At 40.0% G+C, this 19061-nt stretch overlaps 1 protein-coding gene across 1 annotated transcript; it reads right to left on the bottom strand.

Annotated features, from left to right (window-relative positions):
- Positions 1–98: 98 nt before the first annotated feature.
- Positions 99–16093, bottom strand: znf292b (zinc finger protein 292b). Its single transcript, XM_008398507.3, has 8 exons — positions 15898–16093; positions 13351–13505; positions 13134–13209; positions 10968–11103; positions 8987–9189; positions 7673–7809; positions 7426–7567; positions 99–7252 (listed from the first exon to the last, which is right to left on the bottom strand). The coding sequence occupies exons 1-8, from the start codon at positions 16066–16068 to the stop codon at positions 530–532; spliced, it is 7743 nt and encodes a 2580-aa protein (XP_008396729.2). The 5' UTR covers positions 16069–16093; the 3' UTR covers positions 99–529.
- Between the last annotated feature and the right edge of the window lie 2968 nt (positions 16094–19061).

The following is a 19061-nucleotide window of genomic DNA, read 5'->3' as shown; positions in this document are numbered from 1 at the left end:
TCTCAGCGTGTTTTTTTTTAACCTTTTACCTTATTTAAAAACTTCTTGATAATAGGTACCGGTACTCAAGCTGTGACTAAACAGTCAAAGTAAACCACTGAGAATTTTAACAAGTGACTTTAATTCAGAAAAATGTAACAAAATCATTTCATGGGTCCACATGCAACAGCACTTAAGAGGGCTCTGTGATCTTATAAAAGACAAAAAAAAATCAACTAAAATAATACAAAACTTTAATAGGGCTGCTGGTGGCAGTGGGATTTTTAAAACTATATATACACACACGACAAGCAATGATCAATATCTTCACAAACTACACACAGAATTATGCTCATTTGTCTCAAATTCCCACAGGGATAATTTAGACGCCATAAGTTGATGTCATTTGAACATGCTTTACACTTTACAATATGAAAAAAACCTGTACAGATAGTACTGTGAAACAGACTGGTTTAGTCCATCACATCAGACTAATTCAGATCCTGAGATTTAGCTATTGGATTAAAAAAAAAAAGCCTCCAAAAAGCAGTTAGTCACATCTCTCTAACACTACAGCTGGGTCCATGTCCTGCAGCTGTTTCAACATGGGCTCTATGACACCCTCAAAGGCTGGATCTAGTTTTATTTTCACTTTGCAAAGTGACTTTAAGTTCTGATGGTTGCTGAACCAGACACAGGTCTTTTTGCCATTTGAACTAGTTTGGCTTTCATCATTTTCTACTTTAACTGACCTCATCAAGTGTTGCTCTGATTCTCTGGTCTCTTCCAAGAATTGCAAGAAAGACATTTCAAATCCCATCGGTTTAAAGGAAGCCAGGGGCACACTCTGCTCCGTCTCCTCTGGAACTATTGAGCAGGTCTGCTTCTCTTCCTTGACCTGAACAGGTGTTGTCTTGGCTGGCCGAATTACTTTTTTAGATTTGACAAAATTTACGCCAAATTTTCTTGGTCGTCCTCGTTTACGTTTTAGTACCACAAGTCCATCAGAACTTTTCTTTTTTGATAACTTAGTTTTTAACAAAGTCATGGGCATCTCTGTTGGGCTTCTTCTGCGTAGGACCGGCTTCGAATATTCATATTTCCCTTCGTCCGTGACAGCTTCCGTTTTCTCAACGTCCGACTGCTCTGAGGTGTTCTCAGATTTGGAGTCATCACTCCTGATGGAACGACATTTATGCCTGGAGAACTTCTTGCAGAATATGAAGTGACTCCTGTGTTGTTCCAAGTACTTTTCCGACAGTCCATGTACGATGTAATGTTTGAGTATGCTCTTTTCAGACTTCATGACTGATGTGCAACCTTTGATCATACAAGGATACTGCAAGTGAAATTTCTTGGTGCACAAGGCTGATGCATCCACTTTAGACTTCAAGGAAGGTTTTCCGTATTTAAGCCAGTGTTTGCTTTTTGACTTGTCTACCTTCTTCTTGTCATGAGCTCTCAGGGGAATCTTTTTGTTGCTCTCTATATTTTCTTTGCCATTACTTATTTTGGTAATTTGGTAATGTGAAGATGTTGAGTTTTGCTTCTCTTCATCCTCTTCCACTTGTTTATTTTGAAGTTTAAGCTGGTACAAGTCCTGATGCTTTTTCATCATATGTCTGAGCATGTTTGACTTTGTAGCATAAGAGCGATCACAGCCTTCGATTTCACACTTGAAAACTTGTAATTGTTCAGGTTTGGCAAGGTTTAGGTCTTTATGGTGCTCTTTAACGTGACTTTTATACTTTCTGAAAGCAGTGAAGGTTTCTGTGCAGCCTTGGTGACCACAAGCAAACCAGCCAAGTCTTATACCAAACAATAGTGCTTCCACCTCGTCATCTGTGAATTCATGCAACTGCAGATAGTGCTGGAAAAGATTGGGGATTTCTTGAAAAACACAGCAGCAGTCTTTGACTTGACATCTGAATTCTGTAATCTGCAGCAACCCAGGATTTGGCTCTTCCTTAACATGGGCCAGTAGTTCATCTGCTTCCTCACTTTGGTCATTCTCCTCACCCAGGTGATGCTCCTCACTCTCCACCAGTGCTGACAAAGCAGACTGGTGCACAGCCCTGTAGTGGAGGATCAGATTTTGCTGGATCGTGAAGGCTGCCTCACAACCTTGATGGACGCAGCGATATGGTCTATAAGGACTCACCTCATCTTCTGATTTTGGCTTCTTCCCTTTAGACTTCCTGACAATGTTTTTGTTTTGTTTAACCACTGTTTGCATCTTGAAAGAGCCATTTTCACAAGTTGGTGGAGCTTGAGGTAGGGTAGACAAATTCTGGAATAGAGGAAAATTCTGACTTTCTGCATGCAATTCGGACAAATTTCCTTCTTGTTTCAACCATTGTTCAGTAGACATCCCTGCTTGTGCTGTCTGTGAGGCTGGGAAGGTCCGAGGCCTTGCAGGTGGAGTTTGTTCTAGATTTTGCATGGGAACAGCTTTTAAGGAATGGATAACTGAGCAGTGATTATGACCTTGATATTCATGATTAGCTACAGTTGGGTTAGCCGAAGGAACATATGTCTGATTCATTGAAGCCTGGAGAGGATCTATACAGGCACTGTTATCTAAAATTGTATGGTTAACTGTGGTAACTGGAGCCAATGGAACCTGGCTTATGGCCACAGGCTTTTTTCGACTTGGATTAGATACTTCAGCTTTCGCCAGCCTTCGCTTTTCATCCAGGAAAGCAATTTCTTTATTTGATAATTTGTGAACTGACCGGTAATGAATGCGAAGGTTTGAGTTTCGAGTAAATGCTTTCGGACATTTCTCGCACTTGAAAGGAGCGTACTGTCCATATCTTTTTTTGACCTCATTAACCATCCCAATTGTGTAGTTGTGAGCTTTGGAGAGATGCCTCCACAGGGAATCACTAGAAACGGAACTAAATGAGCAATCAATGTCTTCACAAGTAAATGGTTTAACAACAACTGATTTTGATGGAACTGAAGTGACTCCTGTGAAATTTTGGGATTTCACCTTAGAGGATACAGCTAGTCTGCATTTTTCAAACCCAGTTTGTTGTAATGGAGTTATCAACTGATTAGGAAGTTCTCTCATCAAGTCAAGCCTTTCAAATGCACACTGAATGTCTGTCATCCACTGCTGCTGGCTGGCTGACAACTCTGAAGGTCCAGGATCAAGTTCAGTTGCTGCGGTAACTGGGGGGCTTGGTAGATCTATGAGGATTCTGGGAGTCTCTCTGAAACCAGAAAAGCTCTGGGTGTTCAGCAGGTCTTCAATTTTACCAGAATATTCTGAAGTAACTGGAGAACTTCCTGTAAGGACTTGACCTTGAGGTTTTGAATGACTTGTTGCGTCGTAGGACAAGTTCTGAAATCCAGAATTATTGGAGGGACTACAGATTGAGCCCGAAGTTTTTAGATTCACATCTCCAGAAGGACAAATGTTTCTGCGTTGGAAGTCACCGGCCAAAATCTGCTCACGCAGTCGCTTTTTGATATCTTTATCAGTAGTCTTCACTGGACTCATGGCTTGCATACCACTTGTTACTGCTTGGCTAAGGTGAAACTCTGGTAACAACATTTGCTTCATGGCGTTTGAACAGGAATCTGGAGCCGACATGGTTTTCTTAGAGGGATAACTTTCATGAAAAATTAATTCAGGAGTTTTTTTGATTTTGTGAGTATTGCCCAGGAGAGCACTAGCAGAGTTCTCTGTGAGGATTTCTGAAAGAAGTGAATCAGAGAATTCACTCACAGGAAACCTCTCCACATGTGACTCAGGAGGCTGGGTTGCAAAGTATGAATTGACTCTCTGCTTCAGCTGGACAGTTTCTGTATGTTGTATAACTGAGGTACCAAGTAGATGCTCACTTGCAGCATGAGAAACATAGCTGTTTTGGAACAATGTTTGGGTGTCCGATGGAGGAACAAACTGATCAGACATACTGGATTCCGGCATAAGATGCTTAAGCATGACATTTTTTGAGGGACTGTTTTCATATGATGGCATGTTATTTTGAGGATAATAGGAAGTGGGATAATGTTTTGAAGCTGAAGAAAAACCAATTACCTTCTTTTCAGGTTTCTGATATGGAGCAACACCGTTGTAAAAGGATTGTGTCTGGGATGTGGCAACAGTTTGTTCTGAATTTAGAAGATCAAGAAATGATTGCGGTAAATCGGTGTTTATTGCAGATTCCTGATATGGTTTGCAAATTGCACGCTTGGACAAATGACCACCAAGAGATCGAGGATTATCAAACTGTCTAAAACACCTTCGACAAACAAATTTTCCATCTTTGATTATTGCGGGCCATTTGGTCCTGGCGTGTTTCCTGTCTTGCTTCTCAGTCTCAAGATTAATTTCAGAGATAGCAGGGCCATAGTTAGGCTGGATGGTTCTGCTTTGCTTTTCCTCCAAAATTGACAAGTCAGACAGCTCATGATTTGGGATCGTTTTCTCTGGAGTCTTGGAAAGTGAGATTACACAGCTTTGCATCTTTGAAGTACAGGTTTGGGAGGCTGCCATTTCTTGTGACAACTCCATTGATCTTTGAGTGCTCATAGAAGTAGTAGTAGACTGGGCTCTACTTTTATCAAGTGGTGAGTCCAAGGACTCTGAATGGAAAACTTTTGTTTCCATTACAGAGGATGAAGAAATACCAATTGGGAAAAGAGCACTAGATGAATCAATCTCGTGTATCATATGCTGATTAGATGGGAATACTTGGGAAGAATTACGGTTAGGAACAAATTCACTTCCAGCAGCAACAGGGTTTTGACCCATTGAAAGTTGAGACTGTGTTGTTATTGGACTTCGATCAGCACCTAACTGAGAAAGGACAATGGGATTTAAAACACTTGCCATTAGAAGCGGACTGTTTGGATTATGGGAAAATGAAGGGAGATTTTGTGGGACATTATATTGAGAGGTTGTATTTGTGCTAAGACAAGAATGTGGCTGAATAATACTATTTCCCTGAACCCGACGACTAGCCTGCTTCTTCTGTAGTGAGGAGACTGTACTCAAAGGCCCTGATGAGGTGTTCTGTGCTGGAATGTGGCTTATTTTGATTTCAGTGCGGGCAACTTTCCATTGCTCATAGAATTCTGGATGAACTGCTTTCATGTGCTTGGAAACACTTCTATAAGAGCTGTAGGTTTTTGTACACGTTCCAAATGCACAGTGGAACCTTGGCCTCTGCTCTGGAAGGGGAGCTGTAACAGTTGAGGGAGTAGCAAAGTTCTCTTGATTGCTCTCAGTGAGTTGAGGGTTTATTCTTGGTGGTATTGGTTGTGGCACTGATGGATCCGAAGAAATGTGGGGCAATGATACTGCTAAACTACTCCTACAAGACACTGGCCCTTGAAGCATAGGTAACATAAAGTTATGGTTAGACTTGTAATTCATTACATCTGTATTTACTTTGCTGGGGAATGTGTGGGGCAGACTTTGCAAAAGCTGTCCTACACTGGCTTCAAATGGATGTACTGGACAATTTTGAGGTGGAAACTTATAATCTAATGACTGATGGCCAACCTCATCTTTTTCTTTGCTGGAATCAAGTAAATGGGAATGCACAGACTGAATGAGAGAATTATTGGAATTGTCGATGTTGCTGGTTGGAAACAGTGATTTTGGAGGGTCCGGTTTGACTTGGCATCCATCCATGGTATCTACACGTTCTGGTGAAGTCTTCAATAAACTTTGTATGGTCATAAATTCTCCCGGATTTGGATAACAAGAAGCATCAGAGTTGATGTTTTCCTGGGAATGTTCTTGTTTAACAGGAAATTGACTAGAAAGTATTTGCTCATTAGTTGAAGAACCAGGCTGTGACTTGGAAAAGGAGGGTGAACAAGGTGAACTGTCTTTATCCTGGGTAGCATGGTTCTCTACATGCAGATCTAGCTGTTGTTGAGAATGAAATACTTTTCCACAGTCAACATCTTTACAAGTAAAGGTTTTGTAATGATGTGACTCATGGTCAAAGAGCTTAAAAGGGGCATTAAAGATTTTTCCACAATTTGGAAACATGCATTTAGCCATGAAATCTGAATGGGTTTTCTTATGCAAGAGGAGTTTGGTTTTTGTCAGAAAACTTGCCTTGCAGTTTAACTGTATACAAATATAAGGCTTTGCGCCACAGTGGACTTGTAAATGATCATTAAGATGGGTGACACTAACAAAGTGGCGACGACAGTACTGGCAAACCACCTTGTTGTTCTGCAGTTCAAGAAATGTTTTTGCTTCTTCATTATCCCCGTGGTCTTTAACATGAGCAATGAGATTTTTGATAAACTTGAAACTCCTCTTGCATGTTCCCACTGGGCACATGTTGTCCTCGTTAACTTCTACATCACATCTATTCACTTGAGACTGAGTTCTCTGAACTCTAGCAATGTTTTGTTTCAGTGAACTGTTAAGCTTCTGAAGTTCATTGTGTGATTTTGCTTTCAATATTGCAATGGATGGGGCAGCCAATTTGGAATTAACCAGTGCTCTGCTGGTTTCCATTGCACTCAGTCTTTCCTTGCAAGAAAGTTTAACATGTGACGTCACATGAGGAAGGAATGTGTCTTTTGATATGAACGTCTCAGCACAAATTGGACAAGTGTAGATTCCATGGCTGAAATGAATCTGAGCATGTCGAACAATTCGGTGACCAAGAAACTCTTTGTCACAGAGCACACAGTACTGCATGTAGGCCTGCCAGTTTCTAAAGCGGGTAGATACAAAGCCCTTGTCCCTCAGCTTCTTCATTTCTCGATTTTTCTGTTTCTTGTGTACTGCATCTTGAAGATCATATGTGCCACTGACTATAGTGTCTGGGATATAATTAAAGTCCTTTAGACTCATATAGTCTTCTTCTTCCTCAGTGTTCTCAGAATCATTTAGAGAGTCAATGGATGAGACGATAGAAGCCTCATTACCCATTAGAGACAGACAATGACGCTTCAGTGTTTTCCAATCCCAGAACTCTGGGTCAAAAGGCCACTGGGTCTTTAAAACCAGTAGAAGATCACAACGCAGAGAGTTGGGAATAGGCATATTTTCCTCTTCTAGTTTTTGATCTGGTTCATTGTAAAGTGTCTCCACAACATAGTATGAATCCACAGTGGGCTCCAGAAGGAACTCTGTTAGTTGGCATGCTCTCTTAACTTCCAGATCAGCTGGAAGCAAACAAGAAATTGTTTTACAGACTGTGGCCTTTCCTTTGTCATCATCCGATGTGATCCTTAGCGCCATTATACACAACTCGATACACACTGGTAGACCAACGTGGGTTATCTATAAAAGAAGGAAGAAGCCCAGTCATTAGTCAAAAAAATTAAACTTACTCAACTCAAAATAAGTTACAAAGGCAAACATAACCTTAGCAGGCTGCTTATAAATGAATGTCAACACACAAACACAGCAAGATCTCAAATATTTCAGTGAGCTCATTATGACAACCAACTAACCTCCGACTGGATGACTTTGATGAAGAACAGGATGTGATACACAGATTTGGATAAGACTGACATTTGCCGGCATCTATCCAGGAAGGTGTGATCTGATGGCTCTAACCGCTTTAGCAGCTTACTCCAAAACAGAGTGAGCTCCCTGGATTTAAAATAGGAAAACAATACATAAAACTAAGATAATTCAAAGGTAACTCCTGCCCAGCATTTTTACCAGTTAACATGATGGGGCATTTAGTGATCTTACCAAGCACAGTATGTGTCTCCTTGGAGAAGCTGACGGGTTAGAAAGGCTGAACATAAACTGAACGCTGCACTATCATCTCCATCTGATTCCAGGTTGCAAATCATTTCTATAGCGTCGTGACAGTCCTCCTTTGAAAGCTGAACACACACACACATGCAAATTATATTTACAGTCCAACTTTATGTGACAATATTTAATCAGAAGCACATTAAAAATATTATTTATTTTGTCACTGCTAACCCCAAGAAATTTCAGATGCGCAGCGCTTCAATGAAGGTGTACGGAGCAGCTGATTGGCTATCCACAAGAAACTACCCAAGAAGTAAATCTTGTAATGTCTTTACATTTTTTAATAACGTTCATTTTTCTCTGTTAAGACATTCTTCTGGACAGTGTAGATATTCACCAGCTAAAGTGCCAACAGCTCAGTAACAATCTGATACATTCCTTAATTTAAAAAGAAAAAAGTACAGCATAGGGCATGAATCTGGGCATGTCCTATATTCTAAAAACTACACTATTTTTGCTTTTCAAGAACTCATCTCTGGCAAAGAGAATAGCTCAAGACGGTTTTTTAAAACATAATCTGTGTTTTCAGCAAAGCTCATGTCAACAGAAAAATGTGCAGATATTTAGAGGTCTGCACATTTATAATAAGTGTACCATTTAATGTAGACAACTATTATTAGTTAATTTTTTTTTACTATTTGGGTACATTTCTAGCTTGCACTTCTTACACCATAAAGCATAAGGCTTTATGCTTTGTAGAAAAACAGAGCAGGGCTCACCAAGTTCAGTCCTCCAGACATATTGTGCTGCAAATTTTAGATACACAAGTGCTCCAACAAACCAGAATCAAATGGCTAAATTCCCTCTCCCTCCAAGAGTAATTCAGCTCTGCAGAGGACTGGTAAGCACTTCATTTGATTCAGATATGTTGGAGCAGGGATGCTTCTAGAAGTTGCAGGATAGTAGCTCTCACAGACCCTGAACAAGAGGGACCAGTTTTCTGCACAAGGCCAACTAAACCTGTGTCATCTTTAAATCTAATCAATTTAGCTGAACTACTGAAGGAAAATTTAGAAATAAGGAATAATTTTTATGCACCATGAAGTCATGACTACGAAGCCAGAAGATTCTCTTAGACAAGAGATCGACTAATTCCATCTGTCCATATGAATTTGCAATAGATCTGATTTAAGCTGATATTTGGTTTAATCTGTTCAAAATCTATGCAGAAGCACAAAAATCAGTTTTATTGACATTTTTTCATGAATGAAAACTATTTTCATTCCTGAAGTAGAATCTGCTTACCTCCTCCATGAGTTGATCTTTTTCCAAAATGCCACAGAGGCAGACAAGATACATCTGTTTGAAATCCCCCTTCGCTTGGAAGGCGGAACAGTCAGAGCAGACCTTTGCTAGAAGTGCAGCCTTCTCCAGCTGCTTCTCCTTTATCAGCTGCTTCACTCTCATCTGCAGCAACACAGGGCCCTCATGCTCCAGGAACTTCTCCACTGAAAAAGTTAAATAACAAAGGCAGGTTTTCATTTTAGACGTTTTGTAACAATGTAAGGAGTTACTGAAAGCGACTCTGCTATAATCCAAAAGTAGCTTCATTGAACTCTCACAGTAAGGTAGAGGTAACTTAGCCTACTGGAATACACACAGGTTGTGTTCACAGTGAGTTTACGCATTATTCTAAAAATATGTTATACCAAACAGAAAATGTAATATTGTAGATACCAATTTTTTTTTAAATGTAATTATGGATGGGGAAATCTGTGAGCAGGAAGATCTCCTGTAGCAGTCTGTATAACTGCAGATGCTCCTTACTGAAGACCCACTGTTGTATTATAGTTTCATAAAGAAATACTTGGGATGGTCTATTATGGCAAAATGGTAAATAACCTGCACCTGTACATCCGGATATCATAAAGCTGTAGCTTCATGATGTCCAGAGGACCCCAAAGCACTTCACACTATATTCGGTAATTCACACACTGATGGTGGTAAGCTACTGGATGGTAGCCACAGCTGCCCTGGGCAATTTGACAGGCCAGTCTGCCACACACCGGCACCACCAGGCCCAAGGACACAAGAAATGGAGGGAGCGAATCAAGGCACCATGGTTTATGTTCTTTATTTTCTGAAGGATGCTCCTTTGCACAACAATCTCTGCAGTGAGGTTCTCCAACTCCAGTTCTTGTGTGTCATTCAAGTGTGTGAGCAGGACAGTGGGTTCAGAGTGGTCCTCCAGAACTCAGCCAACCTTCATCATCAGCTTGTTCATGTCACTGGTAAATGGTTCACCAACTGCGCTGCATAAAGTGGCCTTGCAATCTTTTCTTTTCAAAATGTTTTCTATCAGTTTTTCTAATGGAAACATTGCCGTTAGCAAGAGAGTGGATTTTTTATTATCTAAAGCTACCAGGAATACCTGATTAGCATCTTATAAGCTCAGATAAGATGAATTCCAATTAAATATAGGAGCAGGCAGATTTGAAGAATGGCAAAAAGAATTGAGATGGATTATTAGTGGTCATCAACAATGGATGGTGAAATATAGTCTCTACTGGGCTCTCTCTGGGATGAAGCTGCTTCCCCACCATTGTTTTTCACCAGATCAGGAGAAGCGGGCAGTCCCTCTGTCTCAACCTTCCATTTGTGTGCAAGTCAGATGAACAGGCAAACCATACATCCGTCTCCACAATCCCTAATAACAGAGCATCTTCAGTCTGAGGCATCTCCAGAACTACTGAAACACAGACTGCTATGGAAGAGCTTCCTGCGCACAGAATCGCCATCTACAGTGACTCCTTGGGGAAACTGATAGCTTGAGTTAAATTGAGGATGAAGCCAAAGGTTCAATTCATACTATCAGTTTTTTAGTGCAGATAAATTACGTTTTTGTGCACTTTTAAGTCCACAAAAACATAAGGAACACATACTGTTTGTTATTCTATTAGCACTGCACACAGTATGTGAAGAACCTATTGGATTTAAATAAATGTTAATTGTTTAAACACAATGCATTCAGAATAAATTTGCCTGTTATACGGTGAACAAAATATAAGCATATTCCTTTGTTTTTTGCTTCCTCTCATTGATCTCAGTGTTAAAATTGAAATATTGTAAATTCATAATGATCTTTTTTTTTCCAGGACCTGGATAGACCATTTATTATCTAGGTCTGTGTTTGCTATGAAGCAAAAGCAGAAAGACACACCGTGTTTATTTTTCGCTTATCATACTGTTCATATATTTTATATTTTCTTCATATCTTAAAATTTACCATGTTCTGTTGCAGGATGCCCATCAGACAAAATACTTTGCAGAACTTTGTGGCTCCAAATGCCTTCATGTTGGCTCAGGACACACAGTAGCGACAGCTGGGTGATGCCATTCTTCTGAAGTTTGTCATGTGCAAACTAAAGACAACAGAGTTTATTTCAGCAGTGAAACATGCAACAGTCTTAATCTGTTATCAAATTACCAAGCATGTTTGTACTTTGTAATAAACAGAAACCAGGTAATACTTGGCTAAACCAATGTGATTAACAAGAATGTGGCAGCATATGTTTTTTTCTTTATCATTAAACACTTTCACTTTCCATAGCGACCACAGTCAGAGAGCGTTTGGGCAGTGGTCGAGAGGAGAGGAGTAGAGCTTGTGAGTCTTAAGTCTGGTTTAGACGGCAAGATTTAAGAATTGTCGGCCGATTCTCCAAACCTCTGTTTGAACGTCAGAACTGATAAAAGTACAACAGGTACGATCGGTTCGTGTCTCCAGCCACACGGCAGGAGCAACACACCACACGAACCGATTCCAGTCACAAACATCCCGATTCCAGAAGAAAATCCACAAAACCCCAACATTGCGGAAATTTAGAATAACCAAACACGGATGACGATGTAGAAGCAATAGTGGTAGTTTGTGGAGTCATTTTAAGAGATAAAAGACGTAACAAAAAGAAAAGGCGGTGGATAAAAGACGACGGGAGCAGCCGCTCTATTTGCTGCACTATGATTTGGAGGTGACTGTGTTTTTTTATAGTTAACATTTTTAACTGAATAAACATAAGCATATATAATAATAAACATTTCCACATATCATCTCCGATATCCACCGGACTCTCAGTTGCGCGATATGTCAGCTGTTTGGGATTCCACTCTGTTCTTACGTCACCGCACTTTCTGATTGGCTACCTGTCACATTCAGCAGGTTGTATTCTCGTTCCCAGACAGGGTACACACCACAGGCTGCGATAAAAAGTCCAAGACAACCCCAAATTGGGTATATTCAGGCTTTAGCGGGAACACCAACACCGCCTTATCTGACGGTTCGCGCGAACGATGGTCACCCTTCTCCGGTCGCGCACAGCATGTTCGTGGAGAACGTGGTGCTAAATGACCTGCAGACGACCTGATTCTAGACGGTCGTCTGCAGGTTTGGTCAGTCAAACTTTATTAACAAACCAGCGCTCTGATAACTATCCCAGCATGCACCGCGCCCTTCTTCGTCTACGGGCAAAAATGAATTCGGCGGCTGCTTACCTGCTTACCGTAGTTGCTAGACCTTTTGTGGCTCAATATTGGTCCATATATAAGGCGCACCGGATTATAAGGCGCACTGTCGGCTTTTGAGGAAATTGAAGGTTTTTAGGTGCGCCTTATAGTGCGGAAAATATGGTAATGGTTTCCATGTTGGCATGCACAGACACAACAGCTATCAGCTCCCTTAACTTAATAACTCATTCCATCTAGAGGAGATATCAAGACTACCAGGGTCTCCATGGATTATGGTTGACCTCAGATGTTGTGAATATTAACAGAAATGAGGACAGGGAGGAGGTCCACTCCTCAGCCTGCTGCTCACAAACGCTACATTCTTCAACAACAGGCTTGAATTAAGTGGAGATGCTTCAATATACAAACAAATGTGTCTGTGGCTGTTGTGTGTAAGACAAGCCACAAAAGAATAGGACTGAGCCATCTAATCTCTACTTCATGGGGTCTGTGTAGAAAAGTTCCAACCATCAAGACACAGAGTAGGGCAGAGGGTCATCAGGTCAGAGCTCATGATGTCTCTCCAGTGTCCAGAGTATCAATAAAGACTGCCATCATTCTGCCTAGCACCTGTTCACCCTACTGCCATTGGGGAAACAGGGCTGCTGAAAAACAGTTTTTTGTTTTCTTTCTTTCCCAGATCATACTTCTGTCTGGTCTTCTGTGTCTTGATTGTTATAAAGGCCCTGAGCAGAACTGTACCATTAATCACACTGCACTGCTTACTACACAATGACAATAAATCCAATCTAATTATTGAATTCTGGTGTGTTGGAGCAGGGGAAATCTAAAAATTTCAGGACACCAGTTCTCAACTAGCCCTGCTTTAGGAGACACTTTTAGTACATTCAAAACCTAATGACTGAAATGACTATTGTCTTCCCAGCTTTACCTGCACAGACGACTTGAAATACTGCCATAAATCATCTGGAAGGGTCTTAAGTGAGAGCAACAGTTCCAAAAAGCTCCTGTCAAAGGAAAGGCATACATTTACAAACATAATACTGATAAATTTTCATCTGATAAGACTTTCGAATACTGACTTAATGAGAAAGATATAAGCTATACAAGATACAAGTTTTGGATTAGAAATGTTTAATTTCACTTACAGTGAAAGTCTCTCAACCACAAGTGGAACACTTTCACATTGCAGAGAAAGGTCAGAAGAAGCCTTCGCAAAGCTGAGCAGGGCGACCATGTACACCTGTACGAGTGGCAAAGGCTCTTCCTCCGTCTTCCAACGGCCTACAAACTCCAAGAGCGTCTGAAAGAACAAAAATCTAAATCAGTTTTAAAACTTACATTTTATACATTACCAATAGATCATAGTTTACAGTTTGAATTTTAGAGGTACAAATGGATTAGCTTCAGGCTTTCCCCAGAGAACCTGCTAACCCTGGTTGGTCGGAGCACCCAGGCAGTCCACCAGCAGCCCAATGGGTTTGTTTTTATTTAAAAATGGTTTTGAGACAGGTAATGAGCCACATTTAGAGCTGACCCAAGGCATACATGCCCTAAGCAGCCGCTTAAATAAAATACATTTTATTTTCTGCAAATAAAATTTATTATTTGTATAAAAAAAGTGCATTTATTTTTTTTACAAGTAAAAAAAATAAGTAGTAATTATGTCACTGATGAGTCTGTAATGGGTAAAGCCTGACCTCCCCTAGAAGACTTCATTAGAAAGCAAAATAGAACCAGGTCCACCTCCAGAACCAGAATTCCTTTATTGTCATTGTGCAAGAAAGTACATAGAAATAAAAAAAAAAAATCAATTCTTAATTAATGATAATAAACAAATATGTTTCAACAAATATATTAAAAAATATATAGTAGAAACATACAAAAACAATTCAGGTGTTAAGAGAAAAAAAAATGATAAGAGTTTTAGTTCAGAGACTGTGAAGTTCAATTTAGAAAATCTTCCTTTTTGCAGAATGATTTATCAATTACAGCATGCAGAGGCTAGAATACATTCCCTGGTGCCATTAGAGAGCTCCATCTATCTCTCCTTTAAGGAGCAGCTGACAGCATGGTGGGTCAGTCATCAGTGCTGGCTTTCCTGAACACAGTTTTTATTTAATTTTAGTAGTGAAAGTAGTAAACTAATGCAGTGAATTGCTTTGTAATACTTGGCCATATCAAGTGATTTATTCTAAGTGAGTAGAATTTTCTTCATAATAGATGGGTCAAATATGAATTGAAAAGGGAATGCTACAACAGAAGTTGGATTAAGAAGAACATCCAGCGGTGGTAGTGACAATGGAAGGCTATGATTTTTATTAATAAAACCACACCTTTCTTGGAAGTATAGTGACAATGCAGAATGCTCAAGCTGATAAATTACAAATGTGAGACCGAACTGTTATCAATTACCTTCTTAGTTCTTAGCACTGAGAATCAGGAAAATTGATTCAACACTGGAAAGAAGTTGGAAGATGAAAATATTTGGCATTGAAATAAAAATACGGTGAAGAAGTTAATATAGTCTGCAATATATTGTGGACTGTAAAAGGCAAAAATATCAATCAATCAAATTTTATTTGTATAGAACCTTTCAGCAATAAGGCATTTCAAAGTGCTTTACATCAGAAAAACACAAAAATACAAAGTCATAGTCATGTACTTAAAACGTTGCTATAGACAAAGAAACAAAGTACTACTAAAACTGAACATCCACAATACACTTAAAAGTCATGTATTAAACTAATATAATGATAAAGAACATGTGAATTAAGTGAACATTTTAATGCCATTGGTGACTTTAGCTTGATAAGCAAAAATCTAATTTATTAATCAAGTTGGAATACCATAATGATCATTTATAACGCAATAGTGTGTGTTAGCTTACTTTGGGTAAATTCAATAAGTGGGAATCCGCCCTGACCATCATTACTCTACATCCTTAATATGGTGCAGATGGTTAACGTGAACCGTGCAGGACACAGTGGAGATGGGAGCCAATAAATGGCTCGCTGCCTTGTGAAGCTACGCAAAAAAAAAAAAAAAAACTCATACGTTTTATTCAGCACGTACACACCAGAACGGACCATGGCTATAACTCGCAAATTCTCTTTTTGTTCTCCGATACGTCTGAAAAAAACAGCAACAATTAAGAGAGGAGTAGTAAAATTTGTGAATCTTACTGTAATGAACACGTCACAAAACCAGTCTCCCAAGACAGCCATCCACATTCTGTCCACATCCTTGCACGCAACCTTTTACAACCAACGGATATAAGCTAACATTGTGATAGCTTCAGGCTCTGCTGGTAAACTGTTACGGTAGAGTGCAGCTAGCGTTTTGTAAGCCCAAATTAAAAGGACCAATATAAATGCAGTGGAGTCTGCACTTAAACATTGTAGCAAAACCTCGTCCCTTCCAACGAGTCAACAACATTGTACTTCATTTCTCCTTACAGAAACAACTCCTAGCGTATGCTAAAAGACATATCGATGGGTGTGTGGCGTGTTGTTACCAAATCGCAACAGCTTCTAGCTTCTTTTGCTAGTATTCACATAAAGCTAACTATGAAACACACAATTCGGTCTGAAAAGTGATCTTTTACCAGACAATGCAAGACTGTACATCAGCGTTATCCATGTTAGCTCCGTATTTAGATGGCCTGTTTTGCAGATGATTGAAATATAACTCACCCTACAAAACTCCTGACAATAGTCAGAAGAGGACTGAACTGGTGAGTTTGCGCTTTCTCGAATCACAACTTCATGTAGTCCTTCCAACAAATTTCTGACTTCCCCAATTGTTTTGCTGATACTGTCCACAAGACCACGGTCTTGCTCGGCCTCCTCGTCCGCCATCTTCATACACTACTTCAGCGCGTACGACTCATACGTCATAACGGAATTGACGTAATTACGTCAGAGCTGGACGAGATATGTTTATGCATAAAAGAAAAACGTCTCAAAAGTTAAAATCTTCTCTATTAATTTACATCAGCCGTTGAGATTAGGATATATCATTATGTCATCCTTCTAAATAATTTCAAAATTCCAATGATACATGTATTAACGAAGGTCAGGGCACGATTTGAGCTTGCTGAAGAAAGGGCATTTGGAAGTCAGGAGTTCAATTTTGTGGATAACTCCTCAGTCCGGTTAATGGTGGGTAACGAGAAACGCGGATTGACGCAACACCGGAAAAGGGTAGAGTGCCTTCTCCGGGTCGGAAGGGGAGGCGGGTGGGTGTCGTGTCCTCAGGGGGAGGATCTCGGGATCTTGTTCACGAATGAGGAAAGAAGGGAGCGGGAGATCGACAGGCGGATTGGGGCAGCGTCTGCAGTGAAGTGAGCGCTGTACCGGTCCGTCGTGGTGAAAAGAGAGCTGAGTGAAAAAGAAAAGCTCTTGATTTACCGGTCGATCTATGTTCCCACCCTCATCTATGGTCATGAGCTTTGGATCATGACCAGGGGTGAAAGTAGGCGGGTACGGTCGGGTACCGCGTACCCCTAAAAGATTTAGCGGGGGTTAGGGGGGGGTACGCAGTACCTGCAAGAGATGGGAGTGGCTGTCTGCTGTAAGAAATCAACGGGTTCACTGTGCAGCCGTGACTGATTAAATTTTCAAGAACAGTCTAAAACACGACTTAATCAGTTAATAAGTAGCTTTTTTCCCATTTCATATTGTTTCTGAACTGTTCGTGCTTTGCTAGAGCAGCGGTGCAACACGTCGATCGCGGAAGGTTTTGAGTCGATCTCCGCATGGACCTTACCACAGGGTCCGCCTTTCATTGGCTAATGCCCATTTTACGTCACAGCGCAGCTATCACGTGGGTTATCGGCTCACAAACACATGCTAACGTACATTGTGGACTACCAGACCGACAGAAAGTTTTTGCATCAGGACTCAAAAAAAAATGGTTCTCTGTCAGTGGGGTATCTGTACAGGTGATGTCAGGTATCTTGATCGTGTTTGTGGAACTAAAATTCACAGATTTCCAAAATCTGAAACGTAATGCTTTGCTTGGATCAAAGCTTGTGCACGACCGCATTTGCAGCTCAACCGTCATAAGATCAATAAGAACAAAGTGTCTGCTGGCATAAGTATTATTGCTTTGCTTTCTTTGTGTTTAGTGAATGAAAAAAATACAAACACATCCATTATGAAAACCTTTTAGCCAAGTAGAGCATAATGGCAGTACCGATACAACTTCTACACCCTGAAGCCTGTCTGTTACAGCCTTACGTTAGCTGAACAGATCAATATGCAATGTGTACCGTATCTGACATACATTAAAGATTTTATTTTACCTGAAAAGGCTTTTTACTAAACTGTAATCGTGTTAGCCATGCTAGCTTTTACTAAACTGTAATCGTGTTAGCCACGCTAGCTTTTATTAAACTGTAATCATGTTAGCCGCTAGCACAGAGTACCGTGTATCAGGCGTAGGCACATTCGAACCCTCAAAACCATGACTGTCCGACTCACCCAGCCTTGCAAGAACAATAGGCGTCAGTGATCTTGTCCACAGCTATATTTATGCTGAGGGTCTGAGGATCTGCTGTTTTCCTCATAGACTGGTAGCATTTAGCTGCAACTCGCACAATGTTAGAGGCATCGCGTGGCTAAAACATCTTGATGTCGTCCAAAAAAGATGACATGAATTTGTTGGTTCCCCTGTCCATTGTCGTGGCTGATATTTTGTGAAAATCCGGCAGAAATGCTAAACTAATCGACTCAGAAATACTCTGCAGAGAGTCAGTCGAAATGAAAAATCCCATAGAACCTAAGCTCTGCGAGGAGGTTAATGTGAGACATGAAGTCACGTGGGACTTTCGAGGGGCGTTTCTGGGCGGAGCTTGGTAAGGTCCATTAGGTGACAAACTGAACGCTGCCAGGACCATAGACATAATATAAGAGTAGACCCCTCATTGACTGCTCCGGCGTAGGAAATACGGCGGCCATCTTGGAGCGCTCGTCCCTCTTTGCTAAACCAATACAGCAGAAGATGCCTCAGCACTGAGGGATATTGTTGTTCGGATCAATGGACTATTGATATGAGGGCTCGACAAGCAACATTTCACAAGTAAGATGGACATATTATTGTGTATATTTTGTGATTAGAATATTACTTTACTGTATTTATGTCCATCGGCATAAATGGACTGGCACATATTAGCTACAGTGCTTGGTGTAATACAGGGTTCAGCCCTGCTATGAAGGCTAACTGAGATTCCGTAAACCTAAAAAATTAATTATTCTCTAACATTGACTTAGATTATCTGACACAAGCGTCTACATTAGAAATGAAACAATGTAACATATAATAAAACTTATATTATGTGTTATAACATTCACCAGCAAAGTTTACACAGGTGGTAAAGACTATTATTTATATGTAATTCTTTCACTCTGTCAAAAGTAAGATACATCTTAAATCTTCCGTTTTTGTTTTGAAGGTTTCCTAAAGACACGATGTGAGGAAGAAGAGGAAGATATCTTTAAAGAGAGACGGATTCACTGCACCACGGATGAATCTCGCATCGGATTTTGGACTCAATCTCAGCTGCTGAATCACTCTGAAGCTAGAATTTGTCGGCTGAAAAACATATATATATATATATATATATATATATATATATATATATATATATATATATATATATAATATATATATACATACATACATACATACATACATACATACATACATACATACATACATACATACATACATACATACATACATACATACATACATGTATCCAATTTATATTATTCAGTATTAATCATTATTTATTTGTGTTTGTATAGTTTTATAAATATGTATTGATATTACTAAATAATTTATTAAATAAATT

This window comes from Poecilia reticulata, chromosome 21 (assembly GCF_904066995.2).
Source record: "Poecilia reticulata chromosome 21, P_reticulata-male-v2, whole genome shotgun sequence".
Classification (NCBI taxonomy): domain Eukaryota; kingdom Metazoa; phylum Chordata; class Actinopteri; order Cyprinodontiformes; family Poeciliidae; genus Poecilia; species Poecilia reticulata.
This window is presented reverse-complemented; position numbering and strand designations above follow the sequence as displayed.

Coding starts and splice junctions, on each gene's coding strand:
- znf292b (XM_008398507.3), bottom strand. CDS start 16,068: ATGAAGATGGCGGACGAGGAGGCCGAGCAAGACCGTGGTCTTGTGGAC. Junction 13,210..13,350: donor GTGGTTGAGAGACTTTCACT/GTAAGTGAAATT, acceptor TTCCTTTGACAG/GAGCTTTTTGGAACTGTTGC. Junction 9,190..10,967: donor GCATCCTGCAACAGAACATG/GTAAATTTTAAG, acceptor TAACTTTTTCAG/TGGAGAAGTTCCTGGAGCAT.